This window comes from Macaca fascicularis, chromosome 8 (genome assembly GCF_037993035.2).
Source record: "Macaca fascicularis isolate 582-1 chromosome 8, T2T-MFA8v1.1".
NCBI lineage: Eukaryota > Metazoa > Chordata > Mammalia > Primates > Cercopithecidae > Macaca > Macaca fascicularis.
In genome coordinates this window covers 20752272-20777009 of record NC_088382.1, presented here as the reverse complement: position 1 = coordinate 20777009, position 24738 = coordinate 20752272, and the positions used below count along the sequence as shown (strand labels likewise).

The 24738-nt window shown below is 41.5% G+C and overlaps 1 protein-coding gene across 15 annotated transcripts in view; it reads left to right on the top strand.

Annotated features, from left to right (window-relative positions):
- The window catches only part of MTUS1 (microtubule associated scaffold protein 1), a 114203-nt gene that overhangs the window by 17013 nt on the left and 72452 nt on the right, over window positions 1-24738 (top strand). For 8 of the 15 annotated variants that reach the window (XR_012417109.1, XR_012417108.1, XR_012417107.1 and 5 more), the window contains exon 3: window positions 17093-17254. The exons of 5 other annotated variants lie outside the window; for them this stretch is intronic. Coding sequence is in view for 7 of the 10 variants with exons in the window: in XM_065518933.2 (XP_065375005.1) it covers window positions 17093-17254 (162 nt within the window). In the remaining 3 variants the exon portion in view is untranslated. Of the gene's footprint in view, window positions 1-17092; window positions 17255-18927; window positions 19206-24738 lie in introns of those variants that run through there. 2 more of the 15 variants (XM_074000346.1, XM_045397914.3) reach the window with 1 other exon arrangement.

Sequence of the window (24738 nt, the reverse complement as noted above, 5' to 3'; positions counted from 1 at the left end):
ATTAAGATTCTTGTTGCCCAGCTGAGTGGTTTAGAAACTGTGGCACTTTTCAGGCCTTGGTTTAAAGCTTGATGTCAGTTTACTCTGATGTAAATGATTTTATGTGGTTATGGGAAATTAATGCTGCTTCAGGAAAAATCGCTAATGCATGCCGGGCTTAATACCTAGGTTGCTAGGTGAAACCAACCACCATGGCCCACGTTTACGTATGGTACAAACCTGCACAGTCTGCCCATGTACCCTGGAACTTAAAACAATAAAACATACAGTAATCATAAAATTAATGCTGCTGAATAAATAACTGTTCAGTAAATCCTTCATGACCAATCCAGACGTCTTCAGAGAGACCCGCCGTCACTCTGTTTTGGAGGCAATATCAGCTCTTCCCAGGTTTTAGATGATAAATATCTGTGTTCTTCTCTGCACACATGCGGTTGCCGTTTCAGTGGCCAGCCTGAGCCAGGTAGGGTTCCAGAAGTAGCACAGGATTCCCTCCCTGCCCCATGACTCCGGAGAGCTAACTGAGGAGGGAGAGTGCGTGTTTGTGCAGGAAACACAAAGCCGCACAAAGAATGGTGATGGGTGGGGAAAAGGCCCTGTAAGAAGAATGTCCAGGGGCGGGTCGGTGAAGAAAGGCCTCCTGAAAGAGATGGGTTTTAGTTTTCTTCTAGAGAAAGAGAAACCACATTTCCAAAGGGCAACTCTTTGTTTCCATTGAGTTTATTGTGGATTAATAGAGTAAATTCCTTTCAAGACATTAGTTAGTCCGAAACTTGCAGTGACTTGCCTATCATCACAGGTTTCTCTTCTTTCTTGCTAAGGTATTTCCTTCGTGGTTTATGTAAACTGATTTTTTTTTTCATTCATTTCGTGTTAAAGAGAATTTAAAATCTTCTTCAAATTACTTTTATATCCTTTTAAACTTTTCTAGGTGAGAGTTTGAGAGAGATAGTAAGCAAAATTACGAGAGACTTTTCACATTCTTGAATAAAGTAATTACTAAAAATCAGAAGTTATTACTCAATAAGTTATTCTAAAAGCCACCTTGAGGACGGCCATGGTGGCTCCCATCTGTAATCCCAGCAATCGGGGAGGATGAGCTGGGAGGATTACTTGAGCCCAGGAGGTTGAGACCAGCCTGGGCAACAGAGTAAGACCCTGTCTTAACAAAAAATAAAGTTAGCTGGGCAAGTGTCACATACCTGTAGTCCTTGCTCCTCAGGAGGCTGAGGTGGGAGGATCACTGGCCAGGAGGTTGGGGGTTCAGTGAGCTATAATTGCACCACTGCACTCACAGTGGGGTGACAGAGCAAGACCCTGTCTCTAAAATGTGAATAAAATTTAACATTAATGTGTCACTAATAGGTGTTTGTATATTTTTATGTGATTAAATCACTTTCTTTAGAGTATGTCTCAGGATCTCTTTTCATAAAAATAGTATTAATTGCTAACATGTTTTGAGTGCCTGTGTCCGCCAAGCACAGCCTTGTTTTAAATGCATAGTCTCATTTAATTCTCACAACTCCTAGTAGGGATACTGTGATTATCCCCATTCTACAGATGAGGAATTTGAGGGTCTGAAAGCCTCAGTAACTTGTCCAAAGTTACACAGTGGGGTAATTGGTGTAGATGGGAAATGGGCCGGGTATTCTGGCCCCACAGTCTGTGCTCTTGACCCTGGTTCTTTACGTGCATGCAGGAATCTTGACGCACTCGTGTCTTCTTTCATGGACGTGAGTGAACTCTTCATTAAACCACGTGTGTGTGAAGGAGAATGTGGGGAAGGCTGGCTTGTGCTAAGACTCTTCTAAGTACTGGAATGAAGCGCACAGAAGAAACCCATTCCTTCCATTAAGAACCTTAAATTCTAATAAGGGGATTAAGAAATAAATGCATTTTGGGATTCATGATGATGGAAAAGATCAAGCATTTACAAGTGGTGATTCATGATGATGAATCCACAAATAAAGGAGAAACGGCCGAGCACAGTGGCTCACGCCTGTAATCCCAGCACTTTGGGAGGCCGAGGCAGGTGCATCACTTGAGGTCAGAAGTTCTAGACCAGCCTGGCCAACATGGTGAAACCCCATCTCTACTAAAAATACAAAAATTAGCTGGGTGTGGTGGCACGTGCCTGTAGTCTCAGCTACTTGGGAGGCTGAGGCAGGAGAATCTCTTGAACCTGGGAGGTGGAGGTTGCAGCGAGCTGAGGTTGCACCACTCCTCTCCAGCCTGGGTGACAGAGCAAGACCCTATCTCAAAAAAAGGAGGAGAAAAAGAAAAAGAAAGCAGTGACGGAAATTAGATTTTTAAATGGGTGATCAAGAAAGGCCTCACTGAGAGGGTGACATTTGGGCAAACACTTGCAAGGAGGGGAGGAGGGAGGCTTTTGGAGGTCAGGTGGGAGGACTTTCCAGGCACAGGGACCAGCCATGCAGAGACCCCGAGTGAGGCAGGGTGTGGGGTACGCAAGGAACAGTGAACCACCCACTGTGTGTGGTGTGGGCTGGAGGATGTGGGTGGGCGGAGGAGGTCAGGACCGACCAAGCAGGGCCATGCGGGTGCCTGTGAGGCACATGTCCTCTTTTCATCCTCACAAACATCATCGCTTGTAAATGCTTGATCTTTTCCAGGCATTTCACACAATTCTCACTTGGCAGTAATTATGGAGAAGATTGCTTTGTGGAATGAATCATGAGTAGGCTTAATATGTCATAGTGCAGGCTTGCCCATTCATTCAAGAAGTGCTTAGGGTCCCTGCTCTGTGTTGGGCAGTGTACTAGATTCTGAGACTACAAACAGGATTAAGCAAATATGCCCTCTTAAAGAGCTTACTGGTTGGAGGGTGAGGGGATAAGGGGGTGTCTGAGCAAATCATTCCAATGAAAACTCTTGGCTCTTCAGATTCCAGCTCAGCTGTCCTGGCCTCTCTGCTACTTTGCATTTATAGTGCTGTATGCTGATTATTTCCTTACATGTCTGTCTCCTTCTAGACAGTGAAATCCATAAGGATAGAGTTCAGCTCTTAGTTATTTTCGTATTTTCCAGTGCACAGTGTACTGGTTACACAAAAGGTGTTTAAAAACATTGCTTGGCTTGATTTGAATGGAGACCTGTGCGAAGCGCTGTGTATCCACAGTAAAGGAACAACACTAACTCATTGTGAGGGAGAACTGGAGGAGAGGCGGTGACATTTGAACTGTTTGGAATGCCCTGCAGTAGTTTGGAATGCGCCTTGCCAGTAGAGGAGGCTGCTGGGGTTCCCGAAGGTGCAGATGTGGTGTTCTCAAAAGATACCGTGTGCTTGAGGAACATCAAGGCCAGGGTCAGCATGCCCTGCTGGACACAGCAGACGTGTCCCGGGGTCAATGAGATGAGCCTCTGCCTCAAGGGAGATTGAGGCTGATGAGTTCTAATACTCTAGACACAAACTTGCACGAGTGCTACACGTTTTTTGGGAACAGATGGTAGAGTACATATTTAAAATAATTTGGAGAAAGTGTCTGGTCACTTCTGTTAGTGGTGAGCCGTCCCAAGTGTCTACCCACCACTTCATGGTGGGTCATGAAGTGAAATGTGGAATAGAGTAGCAAGAAGTTTTCTGGAGGAGAATAGTGAGTTTAGTTTGGGGTGTGTGAAATTGGAGGAGGCTACAAACTGGGAAGCACCTCAAAGGGGTATGTGCAAGCTTGAAGTTTAAGAGTAAAAATACGGAGAGACCAAGGAAACCATCAGAAAAGAGCTGACATAAAAATATAAGGACAGGCTAGGCCAGTGGCTTCTGCCTGTAGTCTCAGCTACTAGCTACTTGGGAGGCTGAGACAGGAGGATCTCTTGAGCTTGAGTTTGAGTCTACAGTGAGGTATGATTGTACCACTGTACTGCTGCCTGGGTGACAGAGCGAGACCCTCTGAAAAGAAAAGAAAAGAAAGATGGTGTGAAGTTTTGAGGTCTCAATGATCTCACCATCTCATTGCTCAATGCAGCTCTGCTCATAAACCTTGACTCCTAATGAGCCAGGAGGCTCACTGTGCACCTTCTTTTGTTCTTATGAGGCATTATTAGCATGAGTGTCAGATGGTAAATAAATTTGCTGGTGTACATGTGAAGACCCTTGTTCATCTCCTTTGCATGGCAGCTGGGAAAAGGAAGCAACGCCTCTAAGTCTTTGATTTATTCCCCTCTGAATTTAAATGTTCCTATAGTTATGGGACACGTGTTCCAGGCCTGTGACTAAGGCAGTTATTTTTGTTTAATCCCCACCTGAAGCCACAGACATCTTGTGAACATACTTGCAGAGGCAGGTACTGACAGCATCACCGAGAATGCTGCGCTTCTCTGCAGCTCAGGGCATCGTGAGAACCTTGCTTTGTGGGACTTTTTGCTTCTTTGTCAAATTGCTGCACTCTTCAGACTTGCTGTGTTTTTGTTGTGACTCACCTGTGTTGCTGTGCCTTTGTCTGGGGAGCTTACCCTTGAATTTAAGCAAACGAAGATAGCTATACGGAGTCCTATGGCCTTGAGGAACTCTAGAAGGTGGAATACTAAAATCACATTTGCAAGATATAAATGTAGAGTGTTACTGAAATACACTGTGTTCTGCAACATGTTTACTTAATAGATGGAGAGCGTATGCTAGATAAGTCATGTACCAGACACTGAGGGATTGTGGGATGCATAAGACATGGTTTTTGCCTTCTTGGTATTAACTGCCAAACAGAAGAGCTGACAAGTTCTTCTCTCATCACATTTGTTCTTATAATAGTAAAATTTAATAAAAAGAACTATAGGATTTTGAATGAGGGTGTAATTACAAATACCAAAGTTTGCTTTATTTTTTTCTTTCTGTAAGATAGGAGATTATATAGTGTAACAGAGTTACACTCTTAAATAGGTAGGGGCCAGACTTGGTTTAATGTTGATGCTTTGTGCTGTTTAACTTTTGCCCCCTGAGATCTGAAAAATAAGGAGGATGTACATGGATTGAGATATTTTTCTCTCAGTACTCTGAGTTACGGCTCATAGTACAGAATGTAGAGATTGCAGTCAAAGTAAGTACAGATGGAGTGAAAATACAGAGGAGGGCCAGCAGGTGATTAGAACACAACAGATTGGCTTTCTGGCAGTCAACGAAGAAGAGGCTGACCGAGAGCCCCTTGTCAATGTCAATATCAAGAAAGGGATGCGGGGCCCTGTTTTATTCTTTACTTCTTGTGTCTTGAATTTGACCAGGCAAATTGGATAGTTTGTCAAGTTTACTCTCATCCCAGTAGGCTATTTTAAAGGTATAGCATTTTAAATTAAAAGTGAGAAAATAAACACCTGTCATCTTACCACCACCAAATAGCTTTTAGCTTAAAAATTTATGACTATTTGGTACCTTTTTTTTTGGCATATTCTCATGCACATATGTTTATGTATATAATGGAGACAGTGTCTGCTGTTTATTTTTTTGAGACGAAGTCTTACTCTTTCACCCAGGCTAGAGTGCAATGGCACGATCTCAGCTCACTGCAACCTCTGCCTCCGGGTTTAAGCGATTCTTCTGTCTCAGCCTCCCGAGTAGCTGAGATTATAGGTGCCTGCCACCATGGCCAGCTAGTTTTTGTATTTTTAGTAGAGATAGGGTTTCACCATGTTGTTCAGGCCGGTCTCGTGCTCCTGACCTCAGGTGATCCACCCACCTCAGCCTCCCAAAGTGCTGGGATTACAGGCGTGAGGCACCGTGCCCAGCATGGATCATGTATAGTCTTGAAAATCATAATTAGGATTTTGACTTTGAACTGGAGTGACTTAAATGTTAATGGGATCACTCTGATAGTTGTGTTGGGAGTAGACTGGATGTGGGTGGGGTAGGAACAGGGAGATCAGTTAGGAGGGGTTGCTGTGATGACAGCAGGAGGTTATGGTTTCTGGGGACCCAGGTTGTGGCAGTGGGGCCTGGTCAGATTCTAGGTGTGTGCTTGAAGGGAAAGCCAGTGAGGTTTGCTTAGACTGGATTGAGGGTGAGAGCAAAGGGAGGAGTCACGGATGACCATGACCATGTTGGTGTGAGCAGTGGAAGAATGCCGCAGCCTTTACCTGAGAATGAGACTGGATGGTGGAAACATAGATATTGGGAAGGGGAGATCTGAAACTCAGTTACATTGAAATGATTGATAAGAGGCCCTGTGGAGTAGAAAGCTGGATATGCAAGTTTGAAGTGCATGGGAGAAATCTGGTCTACGGATATAAATTTAGGATTCAGCACCATATAGAGGATATTTAAAGTCACCAGACTGGATGAGATCCCCAAGGCAGTAAGTGTAGAGAGCACAGGTCAAGGATAGCTCTGGGATGCTCCCTAGACTCTCCAAAGTCAAGAAGGAACAGCAGGAAGGTAGGGGCATCCCAGAAGCCGAATAAGGAAAGCCTTTCAACGAGAAAGGAAGAACCACAACTGCATCCAATACTGCTGGCAGGAGAATGGCGCAGTTAAGAACACAATTTGCAGCAGGCGACAGAAACCCAACTGGTGGACGTCAACCAGAGGCTGTGTGTGTTTATTCTTCGGGAGGGCTAGAGGCAGGCCAGGTTTGACGATTCAGAAATGTCCTCTCTCTGCCTCTCCGCTTGTCTCACGTGAGCGTGTGGCTTTGTCATTGGCTTTTCAGTTAAAATATGGCTACTAAGAGTTCCGTGTGCATGCCACCACTTCCTGTGACTGTGTTCAAAGGCTGGAAGCAAAGGGCGGCATCTCGGGGCAGGGACCTCCTCCTCTCTTCGTTTATTGGGGACGCACATTCAACAGCTCCCCGCTCGCCCTCTCATCCTTATGTCTGATTGGCACAGACCAGATCTGGCTCTTGCCCCTACTGGCATGAAAGATGGGGAAGCAAGTATTTGACTTTTTAAACTTTTCTATGAGGTTAAGCAATGGAGATGGGGATTAGGAATGACAGTTGGCTCACCAGGAAAGGTGTTAGACACAGTGAGCTTGAAAAAACAAAAGTTATCAACTCTTTTTATTCATTCTTTTGAGAGCTTTTGCTCGCTTACCTTTAGGGGCATAGGATTTTTTGTTGATCTGCTGCTGTTCATTTCCTTGCTTGTTGTTTTTATGTCTTTTTATTTTGCATATGGTGATTTCTTAATTTTTTTTCACTTTTGTGTTGTCAAATATCTTGTTTTCTTTATCTTTTCCTGTGTTTTTATGCATAATAAGATGCTTCCTACTCAAAAAGAAGACTGACCTATATTTAATTATTGTGTTTTATGGTTTCATCTTAAGCCCTTTGCTTTGTAATCCAATTTAATTTATTTTGGTGGATGGTGAGCACTAATAGCTAATATTTGTATGGTACTTTGTGCCAGATGCTATTCTAAGCATTTTTTTTTTTTTTGAGACGGAGTCTCGCTGTGTTGCCCAGGCTGGTGTGCAGTGGCGCGATCTCCACTCACTGAAGGCTCCCCCTCCCAGGTTCACGCCATTCTCCTGTCTCAGCCTCCCGAGTAGCTGGGACTACAGGCGCCCGCCACCGCACCCGGCTAGTTTTTTTTTGTATTTTTAGTTGAGACAGGGTTTCACCATGTTAGCCAGGATGGTCTCGATCTTCTGACCTTGTGATCCGCCCGTCTCGGCCTCCCGAAGTATTGGAATTACAGGTGTGAGCCACTGCACCCGGCCTAAGCATTTTAAAATTATAAATGTATTTAATTCTCACAAGAACCTGTGAGATAAGGACTACTCCTATCAACCCCATTCTTACATATGAGAAAACAGAAGTGCAGAGTGGTAAGGAACCTGCTCACTAGGCAGTGTGAGGTGGCGCCGGGTTTGAACCTAGACGATCTGCCTTGAGATTGTTAGCTTTTAACCACTATACCGTTCTGCTTCTCAAATTTTAATTTGATAATTCACATATCTTAATATCACCAATAAGTGTTTTTGCTGGTTTAAGATACCTCCTTTATCCTTTTTTTTTTTTTTTTTTTTTTTATTGAGACACAGTCTCGCTCTGGCGCCCAGGCTGGAGTGCAGGATTGCGATCTTGGGTCACTGCAAGCTCCGCCTTCTGGGTCCACACCGTTCTCCTGCCTCAGCCTCCCAAGTAGCTGGGACTACAGGCGCCTGCCACCATGCCCAGCTAATTTTTTGTGTTTTAAGTAGAGACGGGGTTTCACCGTGTTAGCCAGAATGGTCTCATCTCCTGACCTCGTGATCCGCCTGCCTCGGCCTCCCAGAGTGCTGGGATTACAGGCGTGAGCTACCGTGCCCGGCCCCTATCCTGAATTTTTATATTTCTGAGATTTATATACCACCTTATTAATGGTGTCAGTATGGTTTTATTCCAGTAAGACTTTTGTTTTTTTAATATCGTACTCTAACTACTTGCACAAGTTCCTTTTTTTTTTTTAACTTAAAAATTGTGGCAAAACATACATTGCACAGAACGTGCCACTTGAACAATTTTTTTAAATGTACAATTCTGTGGCATTAAGTACATTCATGTTTTTGTGCAGCCATCCTCCGTATCCATCTCCAGAACTTTGTTTTCCCTTTGGAATCCTGTGTCCATTTTACTAACCCTCAGTTCTCTGTTTCTTTCAGCGCCTGGCACTCATCATTCTATGTTCTGTCTATATGCGTTTGACTATTCTAGTAATCATGAAGGAGAATCATACATTATTTGTAACTGGCTGATTTCAGTTAGCACCGTGTCTTCAATGTTATCCATGTTGTATCATGTGTCAACTTCCTTTTTAAGGCAGGAGAATATTCCATGGCGTAGCTGTACCACCTTCTGTTCATTCATTCACCTGCCTGTGAAAGTTGTGTTGCTTCCACATTTTGGCTATTGTGAATGATGCTGCTGAGAAGATGGTTGTACAGATACCTGCTCGGGTCTTTCACTTTTTTTTTTTTTTTTTTTTTTTAAGACAGAGTCTTGCTCTCTCGCCCAGGCCAGAGTACAGTGGCACGATCTCAGCTCACTGTAACCTCCACCTTCCAGCCTCAAGTGATTTTCCTGTCTCAGCCTCCCAAGTTGCTGTAATTACAAGTGCCCACCACCACGCTCAGATAATGTTTTATGTATTTTTAGTAGAGATGCAGTTTTACCATGTTTGCCAGACCGATCTCAAACTCCTGGCCTGGCCTCAGGTGATCCCCTGCCTCCACCCCCCAAAGTGCTGGGACTACAGGCACGAGCCACCACGTCCGGCTTGCTTTCACATCTTTTGGATCTGTACCTAGACATGCGGTTGTTGGATTATGTGGTAACTTCAGGTTTAATTTTTGGAGGAACCACCATACCATTTCCACAGTGGCTACACCATGTTACATTCCCCCTAGCAGTGCACAAGGGTTCCAGTTTCTCCGTTTCCTTGCCAACACTTGTTAATGTTTTGTTTTTGCTGTTTGTTTTGATGATATCATCCTGGTAGGTACAAAGTGGTATCTTACAGAGATCGTGGTTGTGATTTGCATTTCCCTAGTGACTAGTGGTGTTGAGCATCTTTGCATGTACCTAGGAGCTATTTGTTATCTTCTTTGGAGAAAAGCCTATTTGAGTCCTTTGTCCACTTTTTAAATTGGGTTGTTTGGTATTTTTGTTGTTGAATTGTAGTCTTAATGTTTTTCTGTTGTAAATTTTTTTTGGCTATTCTTAATTATTCTAGATGACTTTAACATGTTTTAAAAATTCAATTTCCCCCATTTAAAAGCAGTCACATACAGGTTCAGATTGGAATGGTATTCCATAAAATATCCATTCATGGAAGAATTCACATGTGTACACTTGTTCAGAACTTTTTCTCATTTTTATAATTTTCACAACAGAATAGCACTTTTTGATAAATTTATTCATAGAAACAGTGCGTATGTGTGTGTGTCTATGTGTGCAATTCCTTTTTGTGACTAAGGGAATTCTTTTTCTGTTTTTTCCTGGCACATAGGAAATATATGGATTTTGTGTAATACTTACTTGGTAAGAAGCCCATCAGGTTTACTTAATACTTATACGGTGGTTACCATTGAAGCTAAATTCTTAAACGTGTATATTTAGTGTTGAGAGAATTTGGTCCCTTAAGCTTAATTGGAAGTGGACCTGCAAACACGGTTTTGAGTATGTATAATTTGTTTCTGTTGTAACTTACTGTTAACTTGTTTGTCACTTTTAGGTTTCCCCTGTTTTTGTAATAATTGCTAGTTACTGTAGATAATTACTCTACAGGTAACTGTCCCTATGTAGTTGAGTTGTGTTTAAGAAACCCAAGTTATAATGATAGCTGGAAACATTCTCTGAATTAACTGGAAAAAAAATACATATTCTCATGTCTTGTATTTTGACTGTGTCTGTTAATTTGGCATTTTCTGTTTCTGACCTTAGTAGTTAGTGGCCTTGCAACTTGCATGCCTTACTGATATATTTCAAATGGACCTCAATAATCTTTTCATTTTCTAGTTAAAATTCTCACTTCTCTAACCCTGGCAGGTGCCGGTATACTAGCTTCCTTTTTCCCTGATTTCAGTCTTCAGTCAGTTCTGCACACTGCTACCACACAATCAAGTTCTGATGTAAATGCTAAGAAAGCCTCAGTCTCCCCCACCCCCGCAACACACATCTTCCCACCATATCCATCCCTAACCATTAAGGTCTAAAATTATGAGTCTGGCATTCAGTGCCATATCTCACCCAACTGTAAACTACCTACTTCTCCAGCCGCATTTTCTTCTTCTTCCCCATGATACCTGTGTTCCTACTAAGCCGTATAAACTACAGAACAACATATCTTATGATGAGACCTGATGTTTTCTCTAGTTTACAGTTTTTACTGAGAACATCTGGTAGTTAATTCTATGGCAGGATGTCAGGTGTTTCTGGCTCTGTGTATGTTTGAACTTTGTGATTACTTGCAGTTGCCTTACTAGGTAAGCACATAAATACTTGGGTAACACACATCTTCATGTGAATCTGTTGTCCAGATTTTTATTAAGATGATCTGTTTTGGCCGGGCGCAGTGGCTCATACCTGTAATCCTAGCACTTTGGGAGGCCAAGGCAGGTGGCTCACTTACGGTCAGGAGCTTGAGACAAGCCTGGTGAAACCCCGTCTCTACTGAACATACAAAAACATGAGCCAGGTGTGGTGGTGTGTGCATGTAATGCCAGCTTACTCAGGAGGCTGAGGCAGGGGAATCGCTTGAACCTGGGAGGCGGAGGTTACAGTGAGCCATAATGGCACCACTGCACCCCAGCCTGGGTGAAGGAGTGAGACTCTGTCTCAAAAAAAAAAAAAAAAAAAGGATATGTGTCTTTTGATATAGATAATATAGTGGTCAGTGTTTCTTTGTTAACTAATTAAAACTCGTCTTCAGAATCCATAAATTGTTACCAAATGTATAAACAATAAGTCACCTTTTCAATGTTGAATAGTCTTGTGAAAAATATATTAAGCCCTGGCACGGTGGCTCACAATTGTAATCCCAGCAATTTGGGAGGCCAAGGCAGGAGAATCACTTGAGCCCAGGAGTTTGAGACCAGCCTAGGCAACATAGTGAGACCCCACCTCTACAAAAATTTAAAAATATGTGTATGTTAGTGCTGAATTCCTTTGCCTCTAGGCGATAGTTGAGAGATGAGAAGTTGCTTTGGTAGATGTTTCTGTGGCTCTGGAAATTGCTGTCATGATATTAAAGGTGATCTGTGAGTGGTGTGGGACCCACCTTCTTCCCTAGGCTTTCCTTCAAGAATGGAGAAGGCCAAATTATTGCTAAGAGATTACACTACATACCTGTGAGGGCGCGGGGAACTCTCTCCTGGCGACTGAATCATTTAACATAAGGGTCGAGACAAAGGACACCCTTCAGGAGTTCATTCTTGGGCTTTAATGTCCAGTCCTAGGAAACATCCCATGAGGGTAACATGATGAACTTTCCAGTAGTAAAGCGACTGTTTTTATGATAGCCATTACAAAGCATCAATTAAAATATTGAGTCTGTTTTTTCTTTTAGTACTGTAAAATAAAAAAAGATTGAAGAATAATGATTACAGATGACCAGAAATAAAAATGATTATTAAAATCAACTTACTTTATCAATCCAATTTTATCCTTTCTTGATTTCTTTGTCTTAGGTGTCTTATCTGATTAAATTTGACCCCATTGACTTTAATAATATTTAATAGTGTCATTATAAAATATGCTCATTGTAAAATTAAAATTCATGTGGACTAATGTATTTGCGTATAAAGTATGAAGGAAAAGTTATCATTTCTGCACCTTCCCTGTTCTTCCTTGTCTGACTCTGCTGTACCTCTTACTAGTCTCACAAAATTGTGGTACGGCCTTTTGGACTTTTTCAACATACAGGTAAATACAAACTTAAAATATGTTTTTTCTTTTTGCAGGGGGTTTGCAAAATGGAACTTTATTTCTATAATTTTATTTTTGCCTTGGAACCCCCTCAGCCGGGTTAGTTCTGAGTTTTTCTCTAGCCAGTATGATAATTTCTCAGTGTTCATGTATAATTTGGTCTCCTTCCTTTATTTCCCACATCTCATAGCTATCACTGCTCCCTCCAAGTCCTGTTTGTTTCTTCTCTTCGTTTTCATTTCTTCTCTTCTTTACTTTTTTCTTTTTCTTTTTTTTTTTGAATTGGAGTCTTGCTCTGTCACCCAGGCTGGAGTGCGGTGGTGTGATCTCGGCTCACTGCAGCCTGTGCCTCCTGGGTTCAAGCGATCCCCTGCCTCAGCCTCCCGAGTAGATGGGACTACAGGTACACGCCACCACACCCAGCCAGTGTTTTGTATTTTAGTAGAGATGGGGTTTCACCGTGTTGGCCAGGATGGTCTCGATCTCCTGACCTCACAACCTGCCCACCTCAGCCTCCCAAAGTGCTGGGATTAAAGGTGTGAGCCCCTGCGCCCAGCCTCTTCTTTCTTTTCCTTCTTTCTTAGAAGACCTAACGAGATCTACCCTTTAACACATTTTTAAGTGCGCAGTGCAGTGTTGTTAAACATAGGCAGTGTGTTATACAGCACATCTGCAGGACGTATTCATCTTGCATAACTGGAACTTTATATCCGTTGAACAACTCCCCATTTCCCTTCCCCACCAGCTCCTGGCAAGCACCATTCTACCATCTTGTTTTACAGAATAGAATAATATTAATATTAACACTATCCTGTTGTTCACTTTATCTTTCCATTGAAATTTTAGTTTTGCTAGGCGTCTTTTACTGATTTTTATTGTTGTTAAATATGGTACACTTACTCAGGTTTTCTGAGGTGAGTGTTCTAGTAAATTGGTTGATGAATGAAAATTTGCTTCAAATCCAGTAGACTGTCTGTGTTACTATCTAAGGCAAAGTGGAAGTATTATTCCTTCCAGATTTTCCCTACATAAAAGATGGTTATAATTACAGAATAAAAACAAATCTGTTGTCTATACGTAAGTCTATGCTAAGTGCATGAGCTTAAAATAAACTGCTGAGGTCAATAGTATCCTGGCAAGTAGATCTTAAATCTTTATCTTTCACATCTGGGATAAGTTACACAATACGATATGAGGTGGTAAATGTCATCTTTTCAGGACTGTAATTCAGAGAAGTCCTGTATTGATTTCACTGTTTAAGAATTTAGTGCCTGGGTTACTTGCAGTCTCTCAGTTAACCTAATATTGCTATGTTTGACTTTTAATATTGCTTATGATGTGCGTATTTTATTGCTTGGTATGAAATCCAATTAAAACGACTTTAGGTCATCTTTACTGTTAAGCTAAACGTCGGAACTGTTGGTGAAATAGTTAAATGTCTTTGTTGCATGCGCACTGTTTTCCCCATTCCGCTGTAGGAGCTCCTGTCTAGTAAGATCTCCAGTCTGAACTCTGCCTGCGTCCAAGCCTCACACTTCTTTAACTGAGATGCTTGTATTCTGTGGCATGGCCCAGGGAACCCTGGGCGGGTGGTTAGACACTTGGATTCTAGGCTTTACTGTCACCGGCTGGGTATGTGACCCAGGTACACCATTTAACCACCTAAGTAGTTTTCTCATCTATAAACTGGGTTAGTAATAGTCACACACTGTTAGGATTATTCTCACTATCAAAGGAACTAATCTTTTGGTGAAATCGGCATTTATTTTGTTCTCCTCAGTGCTCATTAGTCAAGAGTCATGGTGGGATTGGGAAGGGAAGACTTTGGCGAGGACTGGCTGCCGTTAGGTGTAGGGGGTGGGCCTGGATGGGGGTGCCAGTGAGATAGGGGAGGTCAGGGAAATGATATTTGGGTGCAGAGCTTTCCTCTAGTGCAGCTGTGTGAAGGTACAGGTGTTCTGTAGTAGTTCCAAGGCGCACACAGTAATGTCTGCAAACCTAAGGTGTGTTTAGAAACAAAGCTACGAGGCATGTATTTCTGAAGAATAAGCGGATTTCCAAAATGTAGGAAGCCTTGGCTGCCCTGTGGCTGTGGCCCAGTCATTTTGATCTGTTCCTTGCCCACCCTTGTTTATCAGTTGTGATGATGATGACTCATCATTGTTTCTCCTGAAAGGGCAGCAATTTGGTAAATTTATATTCTAAAAATCCATTTTTCTGTTCCTCCTAAAGCAAGTAAAACTGGTGGCTAAACATAAATTTTTAAAATGGGTATTTGCCATCTCACAGTTGCTAATTATTGTAAAGGGTGTAAAGAAAAAAGTCTCCAATAGACTGAAGAGACACATAAACTTGTGAAAATGGGTTAAGCACTGAATGCTTCAATGCAGGTGATGGGCGAACACATTTTCAAAATACATCATTTACTCTTGGCGTTAAAAAAACGAATTTGTTGAGGAAACATTTATTAAGGCTCACTCCATGCTAGACCTTTGCCAGTTCCTGAGGACCCGAATTGAATCAGGTGCTCTTCCTGATCTCAGGAACCTTAGAGATGGTCCAAGAGGAATGTGGGGGCAAATGCTGTGATAGAAGCAAGTACGTGGTGTGAGCAGAAAGCAAGGTGTAGTCCATGGCACACAGAAGATGGTGTCCTGGCAGGATAAGCTCACAAAGAGGTCCTGATTCTCAACAGTGCTTCAGAAACTCCATGTGCATTTTAATCACCTGGGGATCTTGTGAAACTGCAGGTGGTGATTCAGTAGGCCTAGGGTGGAGCTGCAAATGAGTAGCAAGGGTTTAAAAGAGAAGCTTGAGCTGACTTTGCATTCACTGGACAGAAATAGGGGAGGGGATAGAAAGGAGGCCATTCAGTCGGAAGAATGTACATAAGCAGAAGAATAGAGTGAAATGACTGGAGAGAAACCACTAAGGGATGTGTGTGTATGAAGGGGTGGAGGCATGGCCTAAGCGGGAAGAAGTGGGTAGGGATCAACCCTACATTGCCTTTTAAGCCTGTGAAATTAATGTTAAATAAAAGGATTGAAACTAAGATCACCATCCTATAGATCGGGGTGTCCAATCTTTTGGCTTCCGGGCCACACTGGAAGAAGAATTGTCTTGGGCCACACATAAAATACGCTAATGATAGCTGATGAGCTAACAAAAAAAATAGCAAAAAAATCTCATAATGATCTAAGAAAATTGATGAACTTGTATCGGGTCAGCATTCAAAGCTGTCCTGGGCCACATGCTGTGCATAGTGGAGAATCCCAAATTTTAGATTGGGTCATGACCTTCATTTTCACATTCAGGAGATTAACACGATGGAGTTGGAAGGGATGGAAGGACAGGATTTTAGTAGTCCAGTACAGTTTAGACAATGATATAAAGGGTTAAATAAGTATTCAAAAAGAGGAGGAAGAAGAGCTCTTTGAAAAGAAATGATGCGCCTGTTGGAATATTAATAGAATAGCACACGGTGTGCCCTGGTGTCAGAGAGAAAGCTAGGTTGATTGGAGCAGAGCACACGTGGATGTTGAAGAGCAATACAAGAGTGAGGCTGGAGCTGAAATGGGAGCTTAATGCGGTCACTTCACATGCCAGGCCTGAGGAGCTTCAGCATCTTTTTCTCCATTAGGATGAGGTTTTTATGAGCGAAATCGCTGGAACAAAGCAATGGGCATGACTTTCTGGCAGCATTACCTGACTCACTTACGGGATCCTTAGTGATACGCAACAATATCATTTTCATCAAAGGTCCTTTTCAACTTCTGTTAGGTTGTACTGGTCGCACTGGGAGACAGTGCTAGAATATACGGGGATCTGTGGAAGAAAAGATGATTTCAATGGTTTGAAGCTAGAAAAAAAAATTAAAAATAGGGCTGTATGGCTGGGTGGGGTGGATTGCACATGTAATTCCAGCAGTTTGGGAGGCTGAGGCAGGAGGACTGCTTAAGGCCAGAAGTTTGAGACCAGCCTGGGCAACAAAATGAGATTAAAAAAAATAATAATAAAACAATGGCGCTATAATCAGCATAAACAGGACCATGTCGGTCCAAGATGAAAACTTAAAGTACTCAATAAGTACTTTAAAACACGAGTAGCCTTGAGATTCAGAAGGAAGACAGGACTGCGGGTGAGAATAAATAAACTGTGGAGAATAAAGAAGAAAAGGTGAGAGTAAAAAAAAGAATCTTAATAGTATAGCACCACCTGGTGTTAGAACATTAGGCATTTTTCAAATGAAGTTTTTTCTTATCAAGTTGCATTTTTCTTTCTGCTTGGGTGATTTTAAAATTTTCCACTTATTTATTTCTTATATGATAGCCTATTGTGCTAATGGAATTTTTTTTTTTTAGTCAACAGTATGGGAGGTCATATCAGTTTGTTTATTCTTTGATTTCAGTTTTGCCAAAATCTGCTTTCTCACGATTCTTCTGATTGATCTTCTCCTTCAGAGAACATGTGTGAGTTAATTTAGGAGACAGGGTTACTGCCACACTTCTCATATCCTAATTGCCTCATCATTTCTGCTCTCCTGCCTCTAAATGATCAAAAATAAACACGTCTGCATGAAGCTTTCATCTTTCGTCTGAAGTTACATGATCGTGAATATTCATTTTGTGTTTTGACTTTGTTGTTAGTGCAGAAGTTTGAGTTTACAGGCTTAAAAAGTGCCGGCTTTCAGGATGAATAGCAGTGGAAACTTTTTTTGTTTGTTTGTTTTAAACCCCAAGGAAAACCTGCATCCTTGAAAACTGCACAGTCGTCATGGGTGAATTTGTCTAGACCACTTCCTAAATCCAAAGCATCTTTGAAAAGTTCTGCGCTGCGGAGGACAGGAAGCACCCCCTCAATAGCCAGCACCCACAGTGAGCTGAGCACTTACAGCAACAATTGTAAGTCAACTTTATATCACACTTCGGGGGTTGTGGAAACAGTCATTGCAAGAAAAGCGAATGCTCTGCGTATAATTAGAATTTTTGTTTCTAGGGTTTCAGGAAAAATATGCATACTGCTTCCTTGGAGTTGCTCTGAAAGTTTGGCAGAAAAAAAAACAAATTCTTTGAAAAACTCTCTTGAAATAATTGTGTGTTAAAGTATATTTTTGCATGAAGGATTCTAAAGTGCATCATCTGAAGTAATGGTGTTTTGGAGGGTTAAGAGTAGCAACTCAGGGGATTTGGAATCTAACTGGAATCAGGAAAAAGATTTGCTATAGTTTCATTTACTTTGCAAAAGACTATCTCTTGTGGTATCTTTGGATGCTAGATTTTGTGTAATATGACTAATATAACTTGAATCCTCATTCTAAAAATTTTAAACTCAGGAGACTTTTGTTAAAGTTTTCAGTTAACCTGAGTTCTATTTTCTGTGTATAAATGAGTGAACTTACTGAGATACCTCTTTCATTCCAAAGATGTATTTGGACTTGGTTCTTATTTTCTCATTTCCTTTTTTATACTTCCCCACGAAATAATTCATAAATTTAATGTTGAAGTGCCCGCTGTGCACAGACACCATGATAGGTGCAGTGAGGGACATAGGATGTAATAGAAATGGCCCTTATTCTAAAAAAAATAGTGGAGGAGAAAAAGAAGGTATTTTTCATGGATGATGAGAATACTAATAAAACCAGACACAAGGGTATGGAGAGGAGCAGCAATTTGATCTCCCCAGTTTGACAGATCAGTTTCTTCTTTTGGGTGAGGAGATGGGGACAAAGTGTAATAATGCTCACTCACAAGGTTCCTCTGGGTGTGGAGCAGTGTTTTAGGATGTCCATATTTGCTTTTATCTTTTCCTCTCAAGTGCCTTCTACTGTTATCCTGATTTTTATATATGAGGGGATTGAGGCTCAGAGATACTGTCACTGGTCCAAAATCACGCAGCAGGTATGTGAGGGAATTGAGAAAGCATTTTTTGTAGAGAAGGCATTGAATTAATGAGCACATTTCCGATGGGTCACCTAGCAGCAGTAGCTGGACTCAGAGTAAGTAGCTGCATACCCTGGCCCTTCAGAAATACTGGGATATGTGACTTGAAATTAAACAGGATTATTATCAGCTTTATTGTTTGAATTTTGAAGTTGTGGCACAAAATCAGGCTTGCATGTAAGAGAGAACTCTGAATTTGAAAAGGTAATTCACACATGTATTATTTTAAGCTCTCTTTGTCTTGCAAAGCAATTTTAAAAACAAACTGCCAAAACAGAATCACCAGCATGCTCTAGAAAAACTGTTGTGGCAACAGAATTTGTGGCACTTGAAACAGACACAATCTGCAGTGCCATAGCGCCGCGTTTTCCGTCGACATCCACATTGACTTGGCCACCGTTTCGGTACCATGTCTGATGCTCCTAAGGAGGTTGTAAAATGCTTTTGTCCATTCCTTTTTGTCTTTTAACAAAGGGGTTTACCATACACCCACAGAGCCTGTCTAGTGGCGATGTGTTCCTGTTGGCGGATTAAGCATTCAGATCAATGAGTCTCTTTCTTAGTTTGATTTGCTAGCTGGTTTAATCTGTTTTGTGTAGTGCCTTGGAGCTTACACATTTTTTTTTTTTTCCTCCATTCGAATTCACTAAGAGCAAGCATGAGGGATATGAGAGGGAGCATGGCTGCAGTGTTTCCTGCTTAAGCTTGCTTTGATCCTTTTAAATGACTGTACCAGGAGGATTTCGCAGTTGTACAGAAACTGATATTTCTTCCAAAATCTTTATCAATTCTACCCTCACCCCACCGCCTGGTTCAGAGAGGCACTATGATGCTACCTTATTGACTCTGCTGCTCGTGGGATCGTACAGCCTTTGTGTAATTCCTTTGTTAGCCACGTTTACTGGGAAAAAAAGTAGGTTGACGATTTCTGGTTTCTTTTCTTCGTAAGCATGCTTAAATTTTTATTCAATAAATGGATTTAGGATCTCTTGACTGTTATTTTTGTAACTTGCAATTTATGGTAATTGTAGTATTTGGGGGGCATTTTGAATGTATATTTAAGATGTGAATGCTTCTGTGTAGGACCAATTTTATTGTCTCTTTTATGGGTTTTGGCACTCTTGATATAATTCGGCAGCATCATTCATGCTCTGGCACATGAAATTATCCTATTATCAAAGACTTTTTGATGGTTTAGTTTCTTATTAAATAACTAGTTTTTGTGTGTATGTAGCTGGTAGTTGTGCAAGTGTAGAAAAATACTTTTCTGAAATTAAAATAGAAACATCATATCTTTGATTGTTTTCCTGAGTTGTAACTGAAAGTATTAAACATGTATACATTTAAAGGCTACCTCAAAACATGAAAAAATCATTTTGCGCTGAAAATTTCCTGCTTCTGATAATGGATGGTCATGTGAAGAATTAACTTTCTCTTTTGATCAGTGTTCTGATTTATACTGGCTTAAGTATCTGAATCCCTTTAACGAATAGTGGTTTCTTGCTTTGTCTGCTTGTTTCTTTGTGATGTGATATTGTTAGTGGCATCATTTAAGAACTTCTGATACAACATAGTGCTGTTGTAAAATTAGCATTGGGTTCTCGGAACTTTGGGATCCTATAGAAATAATGTTACTAAGTTTTTTAAACGACCGAATCAAAATACGTAAGACAGTACGTTTTTCTTATTTGGGAATTTTAGCAGGTTCTTTGTGTGTGTTCTTTTAAGTGTAGAAAATTTCAAAGTTATGATCTTGATCCTTTTGGATATTAGTGTAAAAACATTTCACAATGGTGTTTATACCAAATGTACTCATTTATAGAAGCTAAAGATTATAAGCTGTTTCGCGCTCAGATACCTAACATCCAGTTTTTAAGATCATTAAAGTCACTGGATAAAAATAAATGATATATTGTTTGTCATGAACAGAGTTGAAGGTTTGGGGACTGTTGTGCAATTTAGAAGGGGCTCTTGGGAGAGTGTATAATTTTGCCATGTTAGCAGGAAAATAAGTTTCAAAGACATTACTTCCTCTTCCACTTTGGCCACAAAACCATGTTTATATTTGAGAGCCAGATGGTAGGGGAAATGTAAGAGGTGTAGACCAAAGCTATTTGCATTCTCCTGGAAATGCAAGGAACAGAAGGAGACTGAATAAAAGAAATGGAGTGTTCTTTCCCTTCACCTTCACTGCCAGCCCTGGCTGAGAGGGGTGTGACATGTAGAAAAGGGCACTAACCTTGGGCCCACCTTTGTTTGTTTGTTTGTTTTAAATGGAGTTTTGCTCTTGTCGCCCAGGCTGGAGTGCAGTGGTGTGATCTCAGCTCACTGCAACCTCTGCCTCCCGGGTTCAAGCAGTTCTCCTGCCTGAACCTCCCAATTAGCTGGGATTATAGGCATGCACTCCCATGCCCGGCTAATTTTTGTATTTTTAGTAGAGATGGGGTTTCACCATGTTGGCCAGGATGGTCTCGAAGTCCTAACCACAAGTGATATGCCTGCATCTGCCTCCCAAAGCGCTGGGATTACAGGCATGTGCCACCCACCACGCCCGGTCCCACCTTAGTTTTCCTACTAACTCATGTTAAGTTGGACAATCTTTCTCTTCTCTTAGCCTCCGGCCTCCATACTCTCCTCTGATCAATGACAAGGGAGGACTGGGTCATCTTCAAAGTCCTTGCAGCAATAAATGTCTCTGACCCTTTTCACTGCAATAAAACAGGGCCTTACTGTTTGGCAGGACCGTGTTTTGAGTTGTTCAAGTGAATAAGCTGATAAAGAATAGGGTGGGGCTTATTTACCCTTAGTTGTTTTTTTTTTTTTTCTTCTCTCACGACAGGAATGGCAAGAGAATATTGTCTCACCTGCCAACACTGGTTAGTGGCCAACACCAGTTAGTGGATAAGAATTCGCCTGTAGGATAGTGTCAGTGGTTTCTCAGGGTGCCTCCAGGTTCAGAGGGAAAGTTTTGTGTTCAACTAGTGATGTCTGTCATGGGTGAGGCTAAGATGAGGAACAGGCAGTCGATTCTTTAGGCTCTACATCACAAAACATGTTAGTACTTGCACACTTCTGAATGGACTATTGAAGAAGGAAATACTATCCAAACCACTGTTAACTTTGTTCTCATTCTTTCTCTGTTCATGTTTTTCTAGGGTATATGTGAGACGTTCTTGTTATGATATAGTTGAGTGATTTTGCTTTTGAAATTCAAGAGCTTAGATTTCAGTAGTACTTGGATTTTAAGCCAGGTGGGCAGATGATCTGGCACAGTGGGGAGTGTTAAACTGATTCACATAAAATTCAAGAAATGAACAGAATGTTGGCTCTGTGTGTATATACATAATGTAATAAAAGTGAATTTTCACTAGATGTTAGAATGTAGTATGAATGGTAGTTTGCAGATAAAAGTCTGGAACAATGAGAAGCCGTTTTTTTTTTTTTTGAGATGGAGTCTCACTCTATCACCCAGGCTGGAGTGCAGTGGCGCAATCTTGGCTCACTGCAACCTCTGCCTCCTGGGTTCAAGCAGTTCTCCCACCTCAGCCTCCTGAGTAGCTGGGATTATAGGCACCTGCCACCATGTCCAGCTAATATTTGTGTTTTCAGTAGAGACAGGGTTTTGCCATATTGGCCAGGCTGGTCTTGAACTCCTGGCCTCAAGTGACCTGCCCACTTTGGCCTCCTAAAGTGCTAGGATTGCAGTTGTGAGCCACTGTGCCAAGCCTGAAAAGCCCTTTTCTTTTTCTTTTTTCTTTTCTTTTTTTTTTTTTTTTTTGAGACGGAGTCTTGCTCTGTCACCCAGGCTGGAGTATAGTGGTGCGATCTCAGCTCACTGCAAGCTCCACCTCCCGGGTTCACGCCATTCTCCTGCCTCAGCCTCCCGAGTAGCTGGGACTATAGGTGCCCACCACTGCGCCTGGCTAATTTTTTTGTATTTTTAGTAGAGACTGGGTTTCACCTTGTTAATTGGGATGGTTTGATCTCCTGACCTCGTGATCCACCCACCTCGGCCTCCCAAAGTGCTGGGATTACAGGCGTGAGCCACCGTGCCCGGCCGAGAAGCACTTTTCTAATAGGAAAATCATTTCTTCTGCTTGGGCTTTTCTGAGAATATCCCTTCATTTTTCCTTTTAGTCTCACCAGCTCCTTTATTTCACTTGAAACACACTTTGGCCATGGGAGAAATGAAGATAGGATTCCAGAGAATCTATTATTCTGGCATAATTGAGACAGTTGGGACCAAAGTTGACAAAGGGGCAGTTTTAAACTACATACTAGATCAGGTTGAGAAGTGTGTGGCCACATGGAAAATTTTACGTATTGTCTCTTCAAGCCAGCAGTGTTTAGTGTCCATGGCTCTCTAGAACACTGTCTTTAGGATGATTCTGAGGATGCTTCCAGCCTCAGTGGGACTGAATACCACAGTCAGTTAGTAGGGCCCCTGTGAAGGCGAATGTGCTGTCTATTCCCATACCCGATATTCAGACCCTTCTTATTCATAGATAGGTGATTCAGCACAGCTAGGCAGTGGCCAAGTCAGCACCAGAACTTGGGTATTTTACATCCTGTTCCGTTGCTCGAAACTATTATGCATCTCTTATATTGGAACTGTTGCCGCTGAGGACTTTATTGTTTGGATATAACGACTCTGGCTGAGGGAAAATTTAGATAGCATCAGGATACCCAGTCAGTTGCCATGTTAGGATCAGAAATAGAGGGCAGGGGAAATATTTGAAGAGCATTATGCCTCATGTTGGGGTTTACTAGAAAGCAGTGGGCCGGCCTAGAGTACAGTGAGTAGAGATTGAAAGAAAGATATTAAGTGTCAGTCATAAAATTATATTCAGCTCAGTACAGTTTGTGCCTGCCATTAGTAAGGCAGAAAGCATGTACGATCGTTGATCATAGAGTATATGAATATATATCTTGTATATATAGCTTTCATGTAAATATGTGTAAAACATAAATGCGTGTATGTTTGTACCTGAGTCACATGCAGACATTTTATCCTTGCAGTATAGATTCCGACTTCATGTTGTGTGTTACGAAGTTGGTGCCAGGTGGATCTAGTGTCGTATTGAGTCTGAAAAGTGGCAGTGAGACAGCTGATTTCCAGCACACCACCTCCTATTCTACGTGTGACAGCCAAGGGACAGGAGTATCATTCCTCATGAGGAACGTGTCCTTTACTTTAGTGAAAATCTTTTTACTGATCTCTTTGTGAACCGTGAGCCTTTGTGTCTAAAGTTTAGAAAGGAAAAGCATGAATTTAGAATCACACAATTTCATATTAGGTTTGTAAATTGAACTCAGTTTAATTTTTTAAAATATGAATAAGTGACTTATTTGTTGCTGAATATAATCAAATATAGCTTCAAGAAAAGTAAGACTAAAATCCAGATTGTTACAATTCCTTGGTTAAGACTCTCGTTTTCTTTGTTGGATTTGATTCACAAAAGCTAAAATGCTCATTGAAACCCAATATCCATTTTATATGAACATCTAAAAAGGGTTCTGTTGAATGTTATAATAGCAGTATCTTTAATACTGTCACTCCCATTTGGCTTCCTGTCAACTTTCAAAAAGCCAAATCTCTAGGTTCTCGAGGAGGTGAGAATTGGAAAAAAAGAACAGGAAATTGACAGAATTTTCTCAGCAGGAGGGAAGGCTCTGTGTCGATTTGACCTAATATTAGGAATGTTATTTGGGCACAAGAACAATTAACAGATGGCTCATTGTACAGGGACCGAATGTGGATTAGGGGAAAATAATAGCATGCCTGTACAAAGTTTGAATGTGATGTGTATAAGCACTGTTGTAGCAGTTGGAATAGTTTAGCCGAGTGAAAAATTTCTAGCTGTCCTCACATTTAGAATGTGTTTGTAAACAAGGTAGCTATCTTAACCCTTTGCTAAATGAGTAAAGTGAGAAAAGGGATCAAAGTTGGTAATAAAGAAATTTATAAGTGTTGAATAGTAGAATAGAATTGGGTGCCTAGAATTGGATATTGATGATTAATAAGAAACAGGCTGGGCGCTGTGGCTCATGCCTGTAATCCCGGCACTTTGGGAGGCTGAGGTGGGAGGATCATGAGGTCGGGAGATCGAGACTATCCTGGCTAACACGGTGAAACCCCGTCTCTACTAAAAATAGAAAAAATAAGCCGGGTGTGGAGGCGGGCACCTGTAGTCTCAGCTACTCGGGAGGCTGAGGCAGGAGAATGGCGTGAACCCGGGAAGTGGAGCTTGCAGTGAGCTGACATCACGCCACTGCACTCCAGCCTGGGCAACAGAGTGAGACTCCATTTCAAAAAAAAAAGAGAAACAGTAAAAAATCCAGTCTGGGTTGGTGGAGGGGAAATTTTTACACATAATACAGAAGACGGTTTTTGTTATTTAGGTGAGATTCCCTTTTCTGCTTTTGCTTTGGAGTAAAACATGAAG